This window comes from Neocloeon triangulifer, unplaced genomic scaffold, assembly GCF_031216515.1.
Source record: "Neocloeon triangulifer isolate White Clay Creek 2 clone unplaced genomic scaffold, ASM3121651v1 ptg000012l, whole genome shotgun sequence".
In the NCBI taxonomy this organism is placed as follows: domain Eukaryota; kingdom Metazoa; phylum Arthropoda; class Insecta; order Ephemeroptera; family Baetidae; genus Neocloeon; species Neocloeon triangulifer.
In genome coordinates, this window is record NW_026775554.1 from 16,915,781 (window position 1) to 16,937,941 (window position 22,161).

A 22,161-nucleotide genomic window follows, 5' to 3' on the forward strand; every position below is an offset into this window, starting at 1 on the left:
AAGTTTTATAAATCGAATCAGATAATGTTGTAAAGACAAGGTGCTATATAAAAATTACTGTTTGTATATTATAGGCATTTAATAAATATCAAAATGTTAAATTATTAAAACTGGTTACTTCATGATGAAAACTCGCTAGGTGAAAAACTGAAAACCAAAATCATTACAAATTCAAGAAAATTTAAGAGAAATGAATAATTAAGTTTAATTCAGGTACTAATAAATTATTGATATATTAACTTTTTACGTTTAAAACAGTTCAACACTTTACTATAGTTAATTTCAATAATTATCCGTGAAAGTCTTTTTCACACAAATTATTAAATTATGAAGCAAAAATGTAATTAATTATTAAAAAAAAATTCCTGTAAGAATACATTTTTCATTTTTTAATTTGTGCGAATTGAAAGCTCTATAAATTGCAGGGGTGGGATGAGAGCAAAATATTCCAACAGTTCATTAAATTATTTTTAAAACCGTGTGTGCTGATTTGGTGTAAATTGGTGGATGTGGGTTTTATAAATTTGCATATGAGTTGACCGCGGAGTCGGTCCTGCGTGTCCCCTCGGCGGCGAGAGAGTCCACAGGTGCCACTGCGGGGGCGCACGCGCGCCCCCACGGCGGATATAGCAGTGGTGGCGGCGCCGCGGCGAGCACTCGTCTTGTGGTGCTCTCGCGCGCTATGTGAACCGTCCGTGTCCCTGTCAGCCCCCGACGAGAATCATCGGAACATGCCCATCATGGACGCGATCTTCTCGTCGAGCACCCTTGAGGACCTGAGCGTGCCGCTGGTGGGCGGCGAGGAGCCCCCGCAGACCGTGCCGGGGTCGACGGTGCCCCTCGCGCTGTGCCCCTTTGTACCCAGGGAAAACATCACCCTCAACGACGAGGAGGACCCGCGCATCACGGCGCTCAAACAGGCCGCCTACGGCATCGCCCTGCCGGCTATCTGCACCCTCGGCGTTGTAGGCAACCTGCTCAACTTGGTCGTCCTCACCAGGAGGAACATGAAGGGCACCGCGTACATCTACATGAGGGGTGAGTACAACTATTTTTTTCATTTTAATTCCATTGAAAATATTTTAACATTTAAAGACTTTGAATGGAAACATTTAAAAAATTGCAAAAATATTCTAGGATTTCCATTTTTTTTTAACCCCTAATTTTACCCTACAGGAATATGAAGTGAAATATACTTTTTTATTTTTAAATAATAATACAGTGCATAATTTTTTTAATTAATAAAATATGTATTCAAATTATGTTTGATTGTAGTAAAAACAAAATATTTTTAAATCATGTTAATATTTTTAATTTTTATTAATTCAAACCGAAATTTACAAATAAATGAAATGATTGAATTTTCAAGTGTTCTCTTCGATCTTTTAAAGCATTTCCAAACTCATACATAGCAAGAACATTTTAGAAAATGCTGGCATAAATATAGCTTATAGCAGACAGCTTTGACATAAAACTGTCTCTTGAAGAGGATTTATCACCCCAATTATTTATGTTTTGGCATAGGAAATTCATAAAATTTTGATCTTAAGACATCTGTGGTTAAAATATTTAAAAATCTGCAATGGTATAATTAAAATGTATTGATCAATTTTAATTTGAAAGGAAAGTTGAGAGACCTAGATGAGAATGCTTGCTAATTTTATTCACAATTTTATCCCAAAAGCTTAAGTCTGCACTATCAGCATCTTTCTTAGCTATCTTTACGACCAACCATAAAAGTGGTGAAAAGCGAAGTGGAGCCATTATTACTTTCCCATGGATTGAAAACGATTGGATTTTTACTACTCTGTTCATCAGACGCAAAATTTAACAGCTCGTCAATTTAAAATACCGCAGCCACTCAAGACAATTTAATGTCAAGACAGAAAAGGAGAAATTTAAAGAGAATAAAATTTAGGCCATGAATTGTTCACTATGTCAACCATTTAGAATGAGATTTTTTAATGTTTATGTACACTATCTTCTAAATATTGAAAAAATTCAGTTCAAACCGTTCTAAATGAGTGAAATAATATAATCAAAGTGAACATGCAATGAACTTTCTCATGAAAAAATACGAATAAAATATCATAAATTAAAATTAAAGCTTCATAGCAAAAATATTTATTTCTTTGTAAATTTATAATATTTTTAATTGTCTGTTTCAAGAACATCTCTTTCAACCTCTGCAAGGATTAAAAGTTTTTGAATGGAAAAACAGCCAAATTTTAATGGTTTGCGTTATCCTTGTTTGAAGTGGATAAAATATTTTGCTATTCATGTTTTCGCTGCACGGTGAAAATATAAAAATCTATATTTACAACTACCCGTTTTAATTAAAATAAATGTTTTTATCTTCTTTTTAGTTCCTCTATTATTACGGATGGTTATGGTTTATTGAATATAAAGTTTCCAAAAAATAATATCGAAATTCAACCAAAAGCATACAAAAAAAAAAAACATAAGTTTGATGAGTATTTTTATTATTTTCCCCCTCAACATTATGTCATATATCATTTTCTTCCACCACCTGAAGACAAGAATGCAATCTTTTGGAATTCGTCCTTAAAAGGATGCGTTCACAAAGGCAACAAATAAAGAATTTTTGCTTCTCGCTTAGGCTTGCAATCAAAAGGAACTCGCATCTCCTGTTACCGCGCCCCCATCTGGTTTTGCAAAGTTGTTCTCAATGAATGGCGACGTCTAAAGTTGCAGGGTGTCCTCTTTTCTGCAAAATGCCCCTATCGCGCCTCGCGTACACGCATCCGACTCTGTTGACAACCAAATGCTCTTTCCCAGCGCAGCAGGTCGAGTCAACGAACTCAAACTAACTCATACGTTGATATTATTCGCTTTTCCAATATTAACAAACTTTTCGCACGGGATGCAAAACAAAAGGCCGCTCTTTCTTTGTGCGACGCACGCTCGATATTGTATGGAGCGCCCGTTCACCCACTTCGCTCTTTTGTGGCGGATTTTTCATTAAGGTGTGCCTGTTGTGCGGCACGTTCTGTTTTTGTGACCGTTCGCGCAAAAATGAACAACAGAGAGTTTTCCGCTACACTTGAGTGATCAAACTCGTAAAATCAATCGGTCTCCACTCAACTGGATTTCACACCGTCAAGTGTGAAAGAATGAAAATGATTAAAAACTTTCGCTGTTTTTTTTTTAAGGTCTGAAAATTTGTTTTTAAAATAATATTTAGTTATGATGCTGATACATATAAAATTAAAATATTAACCCACATAATATGAATGTGTACAAAATGTTTTAAATAATTTTTTTTAACGTTTTATTTTATAATTTATAATTTACTAAATTTCCATTTTAAATTTTAGTCAATATTGCTTTTACTATTCTCTATATTCGTAAAGGTTGGTTTTTCAAAAATAGCATGCGTTTAATCAGAAACATAATATAAATTTATAGCTCTTCATTTTTTGTATGAAGATTAAATATGAAATTATAATTTAACTGCTGAGTCTTGTTATCATTTTTCTTCCAGTTGGGAATTCTAAATTTTGATTAATTCGTTTAATTTAGATGCAAATAATATTTACTTCTAAACTGTTTGTTTATTGATTTATCACAGAAGCAATCATTGCCGATATTGAGATATATTGATCGTAAATTATTATTATTATTGTTGTTTATTTGTCCAAATTGTTATTGTTACATCACATTCAAAGTAATAACATTTTACTTTGATGAAGAGAGAGAAAATACATTATCTTTTATAAAATTATATTTAATGTAAAACATAAATGAACTTTCACTCTTCAAATATGAATCATTAGCAAATTTTTTGCACCCAAATTTTTTTTTAATTTCATATGTATTGTCTCTACTGCCACAAGCAATTTAGTCAGGTCAGGTCAATTTCAATTTTTTTTTTTACACTTAAACACCATTTCTAATGCTCAAAACTAGAATTTAATTCGATATCAGTAATATCCTCTTTAATCAATTGAAATGAGGCAATTTGGCTAAATTGACCAATATTCAAATTGTTGGTGGCTCGTTCACATAATTACCTTCATTAACGGGCGTAGAAGTGTTTCACTCCCCCATTAGCCTCGCAAATGGCGTGCAAAACACAAGATGTAATGTAGAGCCCGGCTGCACCAGTTCGGATCCATCTGATGATCCAAGCTGAATATTATGCACATGCAAATAGATGGTCACGGTGCATTTATATGGCAAACTAACAACACTGTATGCGATGTTGTTAATTGATTTTGCATGTATTGATCAGAAGCAGATTACCTTTTTTATCCAAAATATACCCAGTTCAAAATTAAAGTTTATAGAACAAGATCAATTTAAAATAATTTTGTTACTTTTAGAAAAAATTTGCATAATTTTTAATTGTAATTAATGAATAATGAACTAATTTTTACTCTTTAAGCATCAAAGTAAATTATAACTTTTTGGTGAATTGATATCTACAAATTAAAAAAAGTTACCTCACACGAATAAATTTTACATAATCAATTTTATGTCTTTTATTCTTTATATAATAAGGTTGGTTAAATCAGCAAATACATTTTTTTTTACCTCTTGGAAGTCTTGGAAACAAATTAGTCTTTATGGAAAAATTATAATATAATTGCTACTTCATCAAAATAATTAAAATTTTGCAGTTCTAGCCATAAATTAATAAGTATCCCTCTTCGCAGCTGAAGTCCACACTTGACTTTCGTTCAGAGGAAGGAAAACTTTTAAAAAGCAATTAAGAGCTTTAGGAAGTGCGTGTTTTCGTCAGCTAGGTCAGTCAACATCCGTTTGATTTACGTCTTGAGACGCTTTGATATTTCCCAATGAGCAGCGAGTCCTCGCTCTCGCGACACGGTTTCGCCCTTTCGGTGCAGCAGCATTTCGTCTCCAATCTACTCATTAAGTAATAACGACGAGAGAGAAGAGAGGTAGTCGCCGAGTGAAAAATCACCGCTGCTGACTCTCGCTTCAGATTTATGCGCGGCCACGTCTCATAACGACTTTGGCACGGCAATCGAATAAGGCAACAGCCGCTCATTTCGCCAGAAAAAAAAACACGGAGACATTGGACATTAATCCGCTCGACTTGAATGATATTCTGAACATTTAAAGAGGTGCACAAACTTTAGACAAGCAATTTAGAGAAATATTCAAGTTTAGCCCAATTTTTGTAATTTAAATAATGCGCCGTAATTTTTTGCTAAAACGTTTTTTAAATTATTTGGGTTTTTATCCAACATGATTTTCTTATATCCCAATTTTGGTAATTTCGATTTTTACTCAATTTAAGTGGCAAAAATATTTGAGTACACAATACAATATATTTTCCAGTTAGCAGAGCTGTTTGATTTTTGAAAATTATAGTACGTAAATTATGAATAATTGAAGCTACCAGGATATTGAGAAATAGTTGAGACCTCTTAAAATTTAAATTTAGAAAAATGTTAATGGAAGTTCTACAATAGAATTAGGATTCTCACTGATATAATTATGAAATCCAATAAAATTTCCTTTGCAACTGATAAATAAAAATAAAAACCTTTCTCTTACAAATATTATCATAGCATAATCCTTTATAATTTGACTGAGAGTTACAAAATTGATTCACACGCATAAAACGACATTTAAATTTGTGTTAAATTAAATCACACGTTTCACATCATTCAATTTTGCATGAACCATTAATACTAATTATAATTACGCGTTTCGGAGAAATGTTCAGTGAATTCATTGAAATTCCATTTTGGTGGCACGCAAGTTGCACATCAAAGAGCTTACATAATTCACATCTGGGCGGCTAATTAAAGCGGCGCCAAGAGCCATGTTATTGCGACGCAAACTAGTGCATACCTGCATGGAATACGTTTTTAATTAAAATATAGCTGCACTAAGCTGAGCGTTGTGATGAGAGGACGCCGGTAAGTGACAGTAAGCAGAAGCAGATGATGTGTGCCGTCAAAATATTAGCGATCTTGTTATCCCGCCGCATAAAGGAGATGACAAGCGGGCGTTTTTATTGGACAGGCGGTGGAGCAGAAAGAAACACGCTTAAAGTAGGGCATAGAATCTTGTTAAAATTTTGAACCACAAATCGCAGGCCTGAGAATTTTATACCTATCCTCCATGATTCTCTTTGAGAAAAAGTGAATATTGAATTTATTATCCTCAGATAATTATACAAAATTAAGAATTTTGCTGGCTAACATTTACGTACACATTTTTTATAGTATTATGTATATAATTACAATTATTATTTGATACATACATAACTCAATTCTGTTTATAAGAAATTAATGAAAATGCTTGAAAAACATTCAAAATTTAAGTCCTCTACACATAAAAACTTTTCATAGAAATCGCTATATTCCTTAAAATAATACTTTATGTGTAAAGTGGAAAAATTGAATTAGGGCAATAATTTTACCCAAAAGTAATATATTAAAAGAAGTAAATCATTCCATGAAAATAATTTGGCTTAAATATAATTTTTCAGAAAACTTAACATTAGATGTTTCTAACAGTTAGCAAATGACAATTTCTAATTACTCGTCACATATATTTCTGTGCAATTTATCAAAAATTTCCATGCAGTTGGTGATTTAAGAATTTAAATAGAATATATTTTTTCATTTCCATTTGTGAAATATGTTTGGCTTTTTGATCATAGAGAAGTTTTTGCTGAAAAATAAATCTTCCAGCAAATGAAAATTAATTTCCTTTTTGGTGCCAAAACATTTAAATGCAAAAAGTGCAATCCCATCTGGCCGGTGCACGTCGCCAAGTGCAGGCAGAGGCTGGCTGTCTGCGACCCACATCAGCAACTTATGCGCTCGATTTGGCGCGAGTGCATATACACAAATGCAGCTCGCAGAGCACAAGAAACTCACCGAAGCTTAATTAATGCTACAGAGGGAGGCAAACCAATTCAAGTTGAGCCCGCCCGGTTGCATAACTGGCAGGCTGACGTTCTGACGTGCATCGCGGCCCGAGTGCATAATAATGATTCAAACTGCAGCTAGGCAGTGCACACGTGATCAATAATTCCGGCTAGGCCTCGGCGCCCGGCCATGCGGGCTGCAAATAATTTGACCGGCATTCTACACTGCTGCAGTTTAATTGATTCTAATCAGCGTACGCCTCCATTGAGTTCTCATTACTCCTAGCCAACGATGCGCTAATAATTAAGTTTAATTGATTCATTATCATTACGTGATCGCATCTGTGGCTACGGAATCAATTAGGAACGGCGCAATAAAATATGGGAATTCGTATAATTTTAATTTGATTAATTTTCCTCTTTGCAATCAAGCAAGAATCTTCAGGTAACATGAAAATTGAAAACTGTGATGAAATTGCACATTGTTGCATTTCAATAATAGAGAATACTCCTTTAAAACGAAAGAGAATTATTCTGGATTAATTCATGGAGATTTTTTTAATCAAAAAATAATTATTACACCAAAAATAAAAGCTAAAATCGATAAAAATATAAATGGAAAAATACCGAAACATTTTTAACAGTCTTCTAGTCTAGTGGACTATATTAATCAATTTCTTAATTGGTCTCAATAAAAAAAATCTCATTTATTGTTAGTTAATGTTAAATAGAAAATTTCTAATTCTTAACAAGTAAACGTGAAAAAAATTTGAAATCAAGAATCATTTATATTCTAAACATTAAAATAAAAGCTTTTTTGACCTGAAATTAATGAAATTCAGCACTGCGGACTGCTAGACAGCTGTACGTCGTTCAAAAATTAAGTTAATATTACATTATCTTACTTTATTTTACCGTGACCATTAATTTTGTACTCTCTTTTTTTATTCATATCAATTTCCGACTTTGCCGTTCTTTTGCTATCAACCAAGAAATATGAGTAAACTTTACAACTTTATCTGCCAAAGTAAAAGAAACCTTAAATCATTTACGCGAAAGCAGAGCTTTAATTTCGCGAATCATCGCCTCTTCTTGAATGGATTTGGCATTCGCCCAGCAGCTTCGCCTCAAACCAGGAAAAGGTGCACCGATGCTGTCGCTCGGATTTCGCACATGTCGCTTTCACTTTTGAACGGGGTCCAATTTTCTGGCCGAATCGCAAGCTCAGCCAGCCACACCAGAAGCAACACGCTGTCGTGTGTCCTGACGGCGGGGGACGCTCGAAACATGTTTCCTCGCCTGCGGCTTTTTATCAAATTATTTTGAAATTATAAGCTCTAAAAATAAAGTAGCCGGCAGCTGCAAAATGCTCTCAGGAAAATTAACATGCAAATTTCAGGGAAATTCAGTAGCACGTGGCTCATTCTTATGAAATTGAATATAATTGAAATTAATTAATTTTTTTATTCATAGGAAAAATAAAAATGTGCGTAGCTCTAAATTAAACATTAAAGAGGTCATGGCGCTGTTGTTGAAGTTTCAATCTGCGCAGAAACCTCTCCAGAAGAATCGATGTTGTGGTGTAATCACCGAATTCAAAATTAGTTCCAATGACCCGGACACGTCCCGCATGTCGAGTTGGGCAACCTGCTTGCCATTCAAAACATGCGGGTTGCCTACGCTAGGAATGCCAGGCGGTACTACAGTCGCAATAGGAACATGGCCTAGAAAAACGTGTTGGAGAAAAGGGCCAAAAAAGTGCACACTTTCTCGTTTTTATTCTTCTTTTGGAGGCTGAGAAGCATATTGATAAATCGAAGAGCAGCTCGGCCGAGCAGAAAATTTTCCACCTAGCGTAATGCATACAGCATTATCCGTCTTGTCATCAACAGTGACGTGCAGTAAATCATCTCAGAGTGCAGAAAAAGTGAGGGTGAGATACCAAGTGGTAAAAAACCATACAGAAAAGTCACTCTCGTAATTAGAACACGTCTGCCTCCGTTCTGTTTTTGGCTTCTTTCTTCCTGCTTATGTTTGCTTTAATTAAAGCTGCTGGGGCTGGATCAATCGTAGACACACGTGGATGGCAGAAAGGTCTTCAGCTGAATTCCTCACTTTCTCTACAAAAAACAGCAGATTTTGATAAAAAAGTTCAGCCTAGAAAAATTGCAATCGACGGATTTGCAAATATAACAGAATTCATAGCACTTCATGTGTGTTGTTAATATTTTTTATTGTATTAATTAATTGCTCTCAATTTTATTTGACTCTCAAATCTCATTTTTATAATTGCAAAAATATAACATAATGCAATTGAGAACAGGAAGCACTTAAATAACTTTATTTCTTTTAGATATCATGTGTATGCACACGGTAATATTTATCATAAAAATGATTTTTTGGTTTATCTTTAAAAAAAATAAAAATAAAATTGAAATGGAAAAAAATAAACAGTTTATAACTAAATGTGCATAAATTTAATTTTGATTTTAAAATTTAAATAAAATATAATGGAAAAATAATTATCTTCATTATTAACAGTTGTTAATTTCAAACTCATATTTGTATTTAAATTAAAATTTTTACACTGAAAAGCGTAAAAGTGGAAAAAAATTGCATGGGCCTCGTAAATAATCCAGCATTGTCTGTATGTATAATTGAAATGTAAACCTGCGTTCCACACAGCATCACGCGCGTGTTGTCTTTTCAAAGCGGTACCGGTCTGTCTGGTGCAGCAGCGCACAAATAGAGCAGATGGTGTGGCATGAAACTCAAGCCAGTGTCACCAATAACATTATTAAACATCAGCGGAAGAGCAGTACGGCAGCAAATTGTTTCTCCTGTCGCTCATTCACTTACGTGCTCTCTCGGTTTATTCCGCGCACACAAACAAGCCCTCCGTCAGCATTCTGAGCGAGAAGAGAGAGCAATGGATCTCATTGCTAGAGAGGAATGTTCATTCATTACTGTGTTTGTTTTTGCTTCAATTACGGAGGGAAAAAGACAAACTAAAAGGCTGCACCAAATTAATTTGAGAGACCTTATTAAATTCTTCCATTCTACAAATTTCTTTTTTTATTTGGTTGATTTTTTGTGCAAATTGAGAGTCAAATTTCTGAAAAGGAATCCATCTGTTATAGGATTTTTTTGCAAGAATCTTTTCAAAGGAAAAATGCGTCTTGGGATATTTATTTATTTTTTATCTATTTTGATTGGCTTCCTCTTCACGTCACTGACGCGTTTCGTATTATTTGCTCCGAGGAGAGATAAATAAAAGATGGGATCAATGAACTTATTGAGTTCGGCGATATGTCACCTGCAGAGAGAAACTGCTGTCAACTTGTACAGGTCGACATCTTTTTTTCATATAAATAATATTTCCGAAATATATGACATATTAGGAGGAGAGCTCTGGCTGCTGCCGACAAAGTTTTTCCGTTCCGGCGTAAATATTAAATGCTAATTGCGAGCAGTTGGTGTTGTTTTTTTTATTTTATTGCTCGATGTATCTCTCCTCAAATCATAGCTCTTCGTCTCTATTTGAAATAAGACGCCGTTAAAGACACATGTGCAGAGGAGAGAATCGGGCCGTTGCGAAAACGAGGAACGATTTGCAGCAGATGCAGGAAGGCCTGCACAAAAAAGTAATAATTCAACCTACTTTCGCGTCGCTTCTTTTCGCAAGCTTCGATTTTTCTTGGAAGCTTGTTTATATATTGGCTGCCATTCATTCAGTATTGTACGTTAGCTAGATTTATATCCAGCTAGCTTGTCTGTCGATTAATCAAGTTTCAAAATCATCAGAATACACGTGAATCTGTAATTTGTATGAAATATTTAGTTTGAAAGTAATTTAATTTAAAATAAAATCAATTTTAAAGGGTTCAAGGAATAATTTTAAATTTTTATAAAACTCCAAAATTTTCTTCCTGCTACCATTTTGAAAATTAGACTATTTCTAATCAACTGATTGCTTAAATATTTACTTTATTTTCATTTAAAAAAAAATGTAAAGGAACCATTTTGAAAGTTTCATTACCGTTAAAAATTCCTGAAAGATAAAAAAATTCAATTTCAAATAAATGTTTTTCAATCTCATAACAATTTAAAAATTTTGCTTTGTGAAAAGGCAAATCTCTTTGCGTCTCGTTTGATTTTAAATGAGAGTAAACCTTTTTACTGCTGCTTTCAATTTTTATTCAAATGCGATTAAAAGCCACTTCCACTGTTATAATAGTAAGTACCTCTTTAAAGGCCGATAAGTGCGTCCATTCGTGAATTCAAATCGCGGTTTTCCGCTTGATGCACTTTTGTGACTTTCAATGAAACTCACGCAGAGTACTAAACGGACCCGTAGCCTTTGACTAGCGAAAGCTTTTGAAACTGCTGATAGTCGTGGGCGCTGGTTTTGCGTTCAGCTCCGATATAGCTTGAAAGGCTGCCTCGGCGATGCCATAGCGTGTGTTTAAATTTGCCCTAAAATGTCTCGTTCACCTGCAAGCACCCGACTGAACTGAAATGATGAACGAAAACGCTCTTTGAGTTTAAATCAATAACGAGAATATGGCAAATAACGTGGGAAGATATTGGATGAGTGGTTGCCAAGGTAAATTTCAAGTTGACATAACAGAGGCCTTGTATTTTAATATTATTGGAGCAATTTACATTTCACATTCAGTATACTTTTTGTCATTTTTTCCCTTCAAATAGGCATTTAATTATTTAACGCATATTGCTATCTACCGAATCCAATAACTAAAATTAATTATATATCACAGACTGTAAAACACAAAACCTTGAGCGAAATCAATCTAGTGTAATTATCTCATTTTCCGTATTGATTGGGAATGGCAGTGCATACATTATTATTATTTTTTTTTTTTTTTTGAAATCTAGATTTAAAATAATTGTCTGAGGAGTTAAATTTTCATAGTGAACATTTTTTTTTATATTTAAATTATTTTTCATATTTTTTTTTTTAAATAAGTTATTTAGCATAATTAAAATTTCTGTTAAGCGGCATAAAATTGCAGTTTTCTATCCAGTTTAATATATAACACACCTTTCTTTTCCTGTTTCTAAATTAAAGGAATCCTGGAATTATGACATTGCTAGTTTATAGTGAGTGAAAAAAAAAATAGCTTTTGATTTCAATTACTTGATAGAGCTGCAAGCTGCCACAAAGCATGAAATTTGCTAGCAGCGAGGGATTTATCATCCACTAAAGATAATGAAATATGATCAGCCCAAATTAATTAGTCTGATTTGTCTTGGGCTATAAATAGCCGCTTTTCCTGTGGCCTGTATTTCTCTTTGTGTCAAAGTGTTGTATTTCAAAACTAAGAACATTGAGGGAAAGTTCGGTCGTCTGAAAACTATAAATCCACTAATTTGCTAAAACGGATGGTTCACTCTAAATCATGGTGCTCACATTAATTTGCTAATTGTCACTTTCCAGTCTCTAATTTTGGCCGCCCACGCAACCATCAAAATTATATAGCTTGACAGCCGAGAAGCTTTCATCTGCGAATTGCGCAGTTGCCTCATTTTGTGCTGAATCCTCAAAAAGAAAGGGATATAGCACAAAAACTTGCCTTTATGTTCAACAGAAAACATATATATTGTGCCTAAAAGAAGGGGAAATAAAAATTACATATCGCGTTTCCAGGGCCTCTCAATTCCAACAGATAAATACATACATGCGAAAGTGCACGTACACCAGAAATGAGATGCGTGGAAAACACATCGTAAAAAGTGAGCCATCCGTCTCGACTGAGATTTTGTTTTATGATGTTTATTCGGCCAACAATAAAAACCAGGCCACGGATGCACGGATAAGGAATTCCAGCTTGCGAGAACGTCCGGGGTCTGTGACCCGTTTTTGACACAATAAACAATTTTGATGCTGAAATGAGTAAAGATACTCTCAGTATAATACATTTTGCAGCCTCCAGGAAGGCCTTTTGATTGAATGTATCACAAGAAATATAAATCAGAGGAAAAAAATGACAATATTTGAGGATATAATTATATTTAATTAATTACAAAATTCAGTAATGTTCATGATTTCTTAATTTGATATAAATAATGAGATATCTATTTACAAAAGTTGCATAAATTTTTCTATTCTTTAAATCCCCCTCAGGAAAAGGAAAATTAATAACTATTTATCTAAATATTTTTCCATTCACTTAAATAAATGCAAAGCAAATTTGTTAGAATTGTTATTTTTAATTTGTCCTCCTTTTTATAAGTTTTACGACCTACTGTTTGGGGTCTAATCTTTAAGAATAATTTCAGTTGCAGACTATTAATCGTCTGCCAGGTTTGAGTTTTATGTAATAAGCTCAGTGTCAGGGGTGAAGTCTGAATCTCTACCGACTGTTTGCTAAACTGGCACACATTATTTTCGCTGCAGAGAGCACGCAGTTGCCGGGGACAAAGTTCAAGTGGTTACTTGAAATTTTATTACTGCCTGCAGAGCGGAGAGAGGAGCGCGTGCGTTTTACTGCTGCAGTTACCCCGGCTGCAATATAATCTTTTCCAGCACGCAGGGGTGATAATTAATCCTTAATACGTAGCGTTCGTTTGAAATGTAAAATTCATTATGATCATAAGGATAACATAAAATAATACTACCTTTCATAGTGTAAGAAAATAATTAAATGTAACAACGAAATATTATTTCAAATTTATTTAATTTTTAATTAATTAGCATAAAAAAATTTGGATTAGTTTTAAGTTCAATGCTAAATATTGTCATTACTCGTTCTAAATTTATGATATAAATGCCAAGAAACAAAAATCAGCAAAATACAGACTTCAAAGACACAGAAAGTAATTTATTGATAATTAGCACCTGATGCAAATAATTTATCGTTTGAATGCAGTTAATTTATGTTTCAATTCAACTGATAAAATCGCAGTCCCTTCAAATTAAATTATATTTTAGATAATTATTCAGCATTGCTTTAAATTGTAATAAAAACCTTATTGTGAAGCTCACAAAATTTCTATTTTGCAGCAAAACGAACGATAATGACTAATTTCCCTGATTAATAGCTCTGTGATTAATTAATGCGGGATAACTTGATAGCTCATCAGTGTGCAATAATGCGGTTTTCCTGGTAGGGAAAAAAACAGTGCGTCCATTTTGACGCGTTGCTAAAGACCAGAATCGCGATAATTTCATCCCTTTCCACACAACAGCAAAAACGCGGCTGAGCATATTGCCGACGGGCAGTGAATGGGCAGTTCGGGGCCGACGTTGATTGATGAAACCACATAATTTGTCTGCTCGTGAAGTGGTGCTGATTTCATCACTGTCGGACTCGCAGCTTACAAAGACACACCACTGCAAAAAGGAGCACTTCGACTCGCTGTATACGAAAATTTATTTTTTTCTTTCATAACGGTGGTGAAAGGGGCGCGCGAAGAATAACAAGGGACTGGCCAAAATCACGGCAGAGGCAAAGAAGGGACGGGCGGATGCTGTGAACGTGGAGTGATTTTTCTCTCTGTGAGCCGAAAAAACACTCTGAAGTGGTTTCTCTCGACTGCCTGGTTTCGCGCCACCATAGTCAGCACCAATGAATATTTTTTGTTCGCTCTGTTTTTAATTGAGTTGGATGGTTTTTGGGAATCCATTTAATGAATCCCAGACCCTAGAGAGATTATTGAAATTTATCAGAAACAGGAAGATGAAAAGTGGAAACTTTTGTGTTCATAAGTTTTCCCAATTTAAGTTGAAAATTGAAAATTCGGCTAAATTTCAAAACAGACATAGTCAAAATTTAAACGATCAGTTTTGCAATTTTTACTACATTTTGTGTGTGCCAAGATTTTCTCTTCATTCATTTTTATTAAGACAATATAATTGTTTTGAAATTATTTATGGTTATTTTGATTAAATTTTTTTTCATATTGAAAGAATGCCCGGTGATACATGAATAAAAAATTATTTGAAAGTATAATTCAATAATTATGCATATTTTTTTTAAACTTTTAAAGTATTTTTGTGTGACTTACGACCAGCTTATGACTTCTTTTACAGCCGGAGGGAAAAAGATAAATTAAATTATTAATTTTGCTTATTTACCTCTTGCTTCTTTTTCCCCAAAACATCATAAATGTTTAAATAAGTCGAGAAAGCTTTGTTACAACTTTTTTCTGCAAGGGAAAAAAACAATACAAAAGTGAACTGCAGCTCATTGCACTCACAAGCACTTCCCCTGGGTATGAATAATTCACAGTGCGGCCAGTGCAGAACCATCGACATTTGCAAAGCAGGAAGCTGGGAAATGGTCATGAATCATGCAAACGGCTACTCTCTATAGTGCCAAGTGCTTTTCCACTTTCATATCTTGTCACTGCGTATTTTTGCCACTCTCATGTTACTGCTCCAACTTTCACCGAATAATAGCGCAAAAATGATATTGAAACAAGATCGGCTATAAAAATAAGCAAGATTAAGAGAATGAGAACTAATTTGCCTGAGCAACAATTTTTACAATCTACATATTTAAGATTTTTTTAATAATCATTAATAAAGAGTCCCTGAAGTTATTTTTTTTAATGTTTTAACTTTTAACGTATTTGATTTAGAAGTCCGAGCATCACATTTTGCTGTGTGTCCGAAAATTCGGCGCTCGTATCTGTTCAATCGGCATCAAAAAAATCGGCGTTGGACTTTCTCTGTCTCTGCTCTTTCGCCATGTTGGCCCGCTCAATTTTGAACCAGAGAAACGCAGTCTTGGAACAACAATAACTACAAACTGCAACAATGAAGCCTCGGCAGGCAGAAGCGCGATAGGGGCAATACAGGTTCCGGGATAAATAGGGCAGGTCGGCAGTACGTGTCTTTTAAAAATAATTATTATAATTGGAATATTTACGAAGAGTTTCCAACTCAACTTTGCCAGAAGGCAGAAAAAAATAGCCCGGCGCGCGTTTATAATAAATCAATTCAAAGAAAATTAATAATTATGTTTTATCCTACCTTGGGAGCAAGTCCGATAGACTCTGGTCCAGTTGGGGTCCTCCGCAGGTTGGCGAAATCTCCGCCGGCTCAAATTCGGCGAGATAATGGGCCACGGCTGCTGATCAGGCACCGGCAACTCAGGAGAGACGACTGGCGACTTTTGTTTTATATATTTTTTTTTCTGCCTGCCTCTCGCTAAACATGTCTACCCATTCCTGTCCTGACTTGTTCACTCTGGTACTCTGGTCTTCAGGCAGCAGCAGCAGCCATCGCCAGCAGGATGGAGGGGAGGGAAAATGTGTTCAGTTCATGTGTTGTGTGTGCAGGGCAGCGATGCCATGCCCTGGCCATGCCAGCCCATAAGAAGGAAAGTCGCTCTCGGTGCTTAGGCGGCCTGAATCTCGCTGAATTTGAGCCGACGGAGGACTTCGCCGACCTGCGGGTGACCTCAATCGGACCAGGGACCAGGGATTATCGCCATGCCCCAAAGGTAGGGTAAAATCACGAATATAATTTTGTTACACGCGTGCCAGGCTCATTTCGTTTGCCGTGTCGCATCGGCCCGGTGGCACACGTGGCCCCTCTCGCGTTTGTGTTCCTGTGGAGGTTTTTCATTTCATTGTTGTTGTTCCGAGACTGTGTCTCTGGTTCAAAATTGAGAAAGCGCAGAGAAAGCCCAACACCGATTTTTGCAATAATTGTCGATTGAGCCGATAGGAGCGCCGAATTTTCGGTTACCCAGCTAATGTGATGTTCGGACTGCTTAATCAAATGCTTTATTAAAACCAATATAAACCATAACCATAATTTATAATTATATGGGTAGACATGTTCAGTATAATTCTTTATTATTTACGTGGCACAGTTTAAAGAAATATTCTTTTGGTAAATAGAAAAAAACACAATACGTTTTTAAACATTATTTTTTTTCTTTCAATTATTTTAGGAAAAAGACAAAAGTAACGACAGAAGTTTATTTAAATTTTTTAATCAAATTAAGGAAAAATTATTAAAAATAGCCAATAAATCGGCATTAATTAATCCTTTAGCAAAATTTTTACCTATTGTAAAAAAATTAATTATTAAGTTTTTACTATGAACCTATCTAACATAGGTAACTATTTCAACTTATTATTCAACTAAATAATTGCACAAAAATAAACAATAAAGATTGGATTTACATGTTTTAATCACCTAATTTTTTTTGATATTATACAGAATTATGTTCTATATAACATCATAATTTTTCGTATGCAAATTCCCGTACCATTGATGCTGCTTGTGCTCCTTCTTCTCTAAAAGGGTTGAATTTTCCGAGTCTGTATATAATTTGGCACATGCAGGAAATTTAAATATAAATTCGACGCCCCTGATTTCGGCACCCCTGCAGGCTGATTGAGCTCGATATTGTGAAAGGGGCCGCTCTTTCCACCACGTCTTTTCTTAATCCTGCTAATTTCACCGCGCGCGCGAATTCCCTTGCTAATCTTGTTGCGGCTTTCGGTGCCGCGCTCGCACCTAAAATCCCCTTTCTCATCTCACCAAGTTCTCTCGGCAGAGTAGCAGACACAGGTCAAACTCACGTTTGACCTCATTAATCATTTGACAGTTTAAAAGGCCGCGCGTTGAGAACTTGGGTCTTTGTGTCCACTTTTTATACAATCCCGGCCATTCGCGCGGCTGGCCGAGTTTCAAATTCAGAAGAGCCACTAATGCATTGGTGATTAATTACACATCAGCCGCAAGTTGATTGTATTTTAAAATGATGATGCTCATGTGTGCTCCATGTAAATTACAGTCTTGTGTTTTTATGTGACAAAAGGAAAATGAGCAAAAGTTTTGATGAGAGTACATGTACAACGGTTAATGCGTAAAAGTTTATCCACAAGACACGCATCTGCGTACACTTTGTTTGCAAAGTTTTGGAGAGCGGAAGACGCACGTTGCTATGTTTAATTCAAAGGCCAGCTTTCTAGAAAAAAACAGGAATTATTTTTACGGTTGTAAAGAATAAGCGACGAAAAGTTTTGTTATTTCTTATTTTTGTATTTAATGAAAAATCTTAGTTGTCAAAAAAAGGAAGTGAACGATATGGTGAAATAAACAAATATCAACATTCAACCTAATAAATTTTCATGTACGTTGATATTTTATGAAATCTTTTCTCCAATGGCAAATAGATATATTTAAATTGATATATTATACAATATTTCATGCAGGAATTAAAAACCGCTCTGGTTTCAATCCCTTTTAATGTTCTAAATCATTCAGAACACATTTAACTATTTAAATAATAATTAATTTAATACTCTAGTGCAAAATAAAGTCAAATATTATTTGTGCAGCTTCTTTGAAAGTCCAAAGGAAACGAAAACATGCCTCTCTTTCTCGTTTATTATCTTCAATTGTGTTCAACTAAAAATGCAGCTTCCTTGAATAATTTTGAGCCTCCTGTTATGAATTTTTCTGCCAAAAGTGAGTGAGTTGGAGGCTCTTGCGGTTCACCAACGGGAAACGGTTGGCCTTAATTTTTTCCGTCAAGCAAAATCCCCCAGAGTTCCCTGACGAGAAAATTTTCGGGGGAGAAAAGGAACGTGTTTGCGCGATTGGAGGCTTGGTAGCGAAATTACCGCACCAAGCCAATTTCATTTTTACCGGCATCTGGGTGCAACAGACGAGATCCTTTCAATTTTCGCCAAAACAATAAAGCAGAACGGCCTCGATTGTTCGCTCGCTGCAAAACTCCGTTCAATCAAATCAGTAAGCCGACTGCAAACAATCTTGTGAATTTCGCTTCGATCTCCCTTTCGGCGCGTGAGAATGACGCGCGCTGACCTAAATAATGCGTCTTCTTGTCGAGCACATTGCAACCTTTTACCACCTTCTGCTCGGCGAAAATGGCGATAAGACGGAAGCAGGCTGAGTTTGAATTATTAGCTCTTAATGGCGATGTGCTTTCATGTTTTACGGCCGACAACACAGAGATTTATTTCCGACTTTTGTGCAGCGGACACATTTTATAGCTTGACCGCTGCAGAGAGATGCACCTTACATAAAAGTTAATTATCAGATCAGTCTTGCCTGTATACTGCTTTTGTCGAATGTATCACAGTGAAGCTTTAAAGCGCCATTAAAGCTATGTTCTTATATGGCAGCTTTCATTTACTTTTTTCAACTATAGAATGAACACAGTTAAAGGAAACAAAACTAAAATATTCTGCCTCTATATGAAATAAAAAAAAAATTTAAAAAAGATCATTAGTATATTTTTCTTTAATTATTAACAAGATTTTGTATTTTTTTTCCAGATTAATTTAATTAAAAATAAATTATTTCTGGGTATTTTTTTTCGCATGAAATTCACTTTTAGCATACAGGAAATCCATTTACGATATTCCTTTAAACCTTTTCCTGCATGAACTTCTAAGCATAATTTGGCTACTTGTTTAGTTCATATTTAAAGTGCTAAAATTAAATCACAACATTACTTATGTAAAAATTTTAATATCATTATTGATAATTTTTTTTACTTTATGATATTTCTCTCTTCCCTTTTTTTAGCAAATTATAACTACGCATAAATTGTTTTTCTTTGTTTCTGCTTCAAAATAATCAGTTTGGTTTGTTGATTATCTCATTAATCTAACCTTTTTCCTTTCTTTAGAGAGCGTCTGTTTTCTGGCAGATTATAGTTCTAAATCCATCCGTACCTTTTCTGTGTTACGGTAAAGTTTTTACTTTGCTCATCAATAATGCATCAGAGCGCTGAAAGGACATCTCCCACGTAATCCAATCTGACCGGCAAGATACCTGTGTAATGCTCATATTTGTGAAAAAGAAAGAGAGAAAGAAAAAGCCAGTTCTTCTTTCTGGTCGCGACTCTCTTCCTGAGGATATTCGAGATGAAAAAAATCAATGAAAAAGAAAAATATTTCAATAAAAAAAAAAATTCTCTCCGCTGTTCTTGCCGACTAACGGAAGCAGACCATAGAACCAGCCAATCTTCTTGAGTGACACAATCAAGTGCAAACTTTCATCAAGAAAGGGAAGACGAGCGACCATCTGCAGTTCCTGTCTATGACGAAATAAAGCTGCAGCCCGTGATGCATAAAAAAGGAGGGGATATCACCTGGCTAGCAGAACAATCAACGAAGATTGCAAAAAGGAAAGAAAGAAAGTATGCACATCTCGTGGAGCGTGTCATTTTTCTCCGACACCAATTCAACTAGCGCGTGCGGAAGAAAGGTCAGAAGCTTTGAAAAATGCTCTCAGCTCGTGTGTCACTCGCACGAGATGCAGCAGGGAAAGTCCGATGGGATTTGCACGAATGAGTATGACTTGCGAAAAAAGAGAGTACAAAAAGCCGGTGACACACGGACGATTTGCTCCGGTAGATTTCAAACCAACGTCACAGTGTGTCCGAAATCCGAAATAATAAATGACCGGCTCTGTATTCTACAAATGGCTTGTATAGAGTAGAGTGTATTTTTAGAAGCGAAAGCAAAAGATAATCCTGGTAGAAAAATGGCCCTTTCAAAATAGGCAGCTCAAGACCGTAGGAAAAGGCAAAAGATTTGCTGACTGCCATAGCAGACAAAAGGTGCAATACATAGTGGGTGGAAGATCATTCCATTATTACTAATCTTGGAATAAAAAGCAGAAGTAGTAATTTTTTCAACCCAAGACCCTTCAAAAATCAAGCCTAGAGCAAATTTTAAATAAAAAGTTTTAAGGCAAGAAATTTCTAGATTCACAAAATCAAGAAGGCTTTTATATCGGTCCCATTTATATTGTTTGATTTTAATTTTTACACATCAGGCATTTCAATTTTTGCATATTTTTCTGCAAGGTGTGTAGTGAAATTTTTATTTGATTTTGTAGATATTTTTCCAAATTTTCTGTTATTCACTTGGATTAATTGTGGTATTAAATCAAAATGCAAAATTACAAATATTATATGAAACAACAACAATTTATACTAATAGAGCTCATATTCTATAATTGTCTCCAGAATTTGAATACTCCAGCCATGCAAATGTCAGTATTAATTTTTAAAAACATCTAGATCTATTTGAAATAAAAATTGAAGGATAAGTTTATTTTAACGTATATTATAATACCCGGTTTAGGGATTTTGAAAATTTTCAGTGATTTTATAAATTAAAATTTTCAATTTTCTTGCACAATGCAATTAGCAAAGGCAGCCACCCCTGTGGCATGACATTATGCGGTGCTGTGAGCACACGTACCCTCCACTCGCACACAGAGATACGCATCTCTATAATAGACCTTCGGCCGAGAGTGTGTGTGCGAGGGACTTGCGGTAGGTCAACCGCGCTCGCCATTAATGAATGGAGTAGTTGCGCGACCCAATTCTCTGCAACATGTCGATGTCGCGCAGTGCGAACGTCGCCGGGATATCTTTTTATTGCATGTGACAAAAATAAGTCGAGACGCTCGTAAATCACTTCTTCCTGTTCGCCTTCGCACTATTCGCGGCAGCATCTTACGCCAATTTAGCCAAGAGGGAATTTCTGTGCGGTGGCGATCGAGCTGAAGTGAATTATGGTTAATTGGATGGAGCACGATAAGTGACAGTTTCCACCGCAATTAACGCTGACAATGACAATGCGAGATTACGGAAATTGAAATAAACTTTTATTATGTTTCAGTTCTCATTATTCGTATATAATCAAAAAAGTCTTTCCAAAGAGAGACACCAATTTTTACAATTATTGGAAAAAATTTTAAATTTTTACCCCATTGTTATAAAAAATTGATTAAGAAGTAGCTCTTTGTTATCAAAATATGCATTTTGATCAAATATGATAAAGTATTACTTTTTTTATTGTTATTATTACATTGTTGTTTATTTGCACACGTCAAAATGCTTAAATTCAATTTAAAAAATTTTTTGCTTAGTTAGTTTGACAAATATTAACAAAATTATATGCACAACGGCCAATTTTAAAAGTTTTTAATGGCAGATAGCGCGGTGATTGCTATTATTATAAACAAAGTTTAAAAAAATTGTTTTTTAAGAATTTATCAATCAATTTTTAAAACTTTTCATTAGCAATTTTGAATAATAATTCCATTTCTTTTAGTGAATTTTTAAATTAATTATTTTTGTAAAAGTTTTAAGAAGTTAATTATTACATCGTATTTAAATTAAAAATTATATGATGAAATCATAGTAATCCAAAATTTGTAATAATTAACTTCAAAGATAGTCCCATTATCAAGATAACAATAATTATAAATATATCAAATATAAAATTAATTTTAAATCATAGGTAATCATATG

At 34.8% G+C, this 22,161-nt stretch overlaps 1 protein-coding gene across 2 annotated transcripts in view; it reads left to right on the forward strand.

The window, feature by feature from the left end:
• The first annotated feature begins 722 nt into the window (after positions 1-722).
• LOC132197249 (probable G-protein coupled receptor B0563.6) overlaps positions 723-22,161 on the forward strand; it is a 67,414-nt gene continuing 45,975 nt past the window's right edge. For both annotated transcript variants that reach the window (XM_059620402.1, XM_059620403.1), the window contains exon 1: positions 723-1,038. In XM_059620402.1, the coding sequence (XP_059476385.1) occupies positions 732-1,038 (307 nt within the window). In that variant the 5' untranslated portion in view covers positions 723-731. The remainder of the gene's footprint in view (positions 1,039-22,161) is intronic.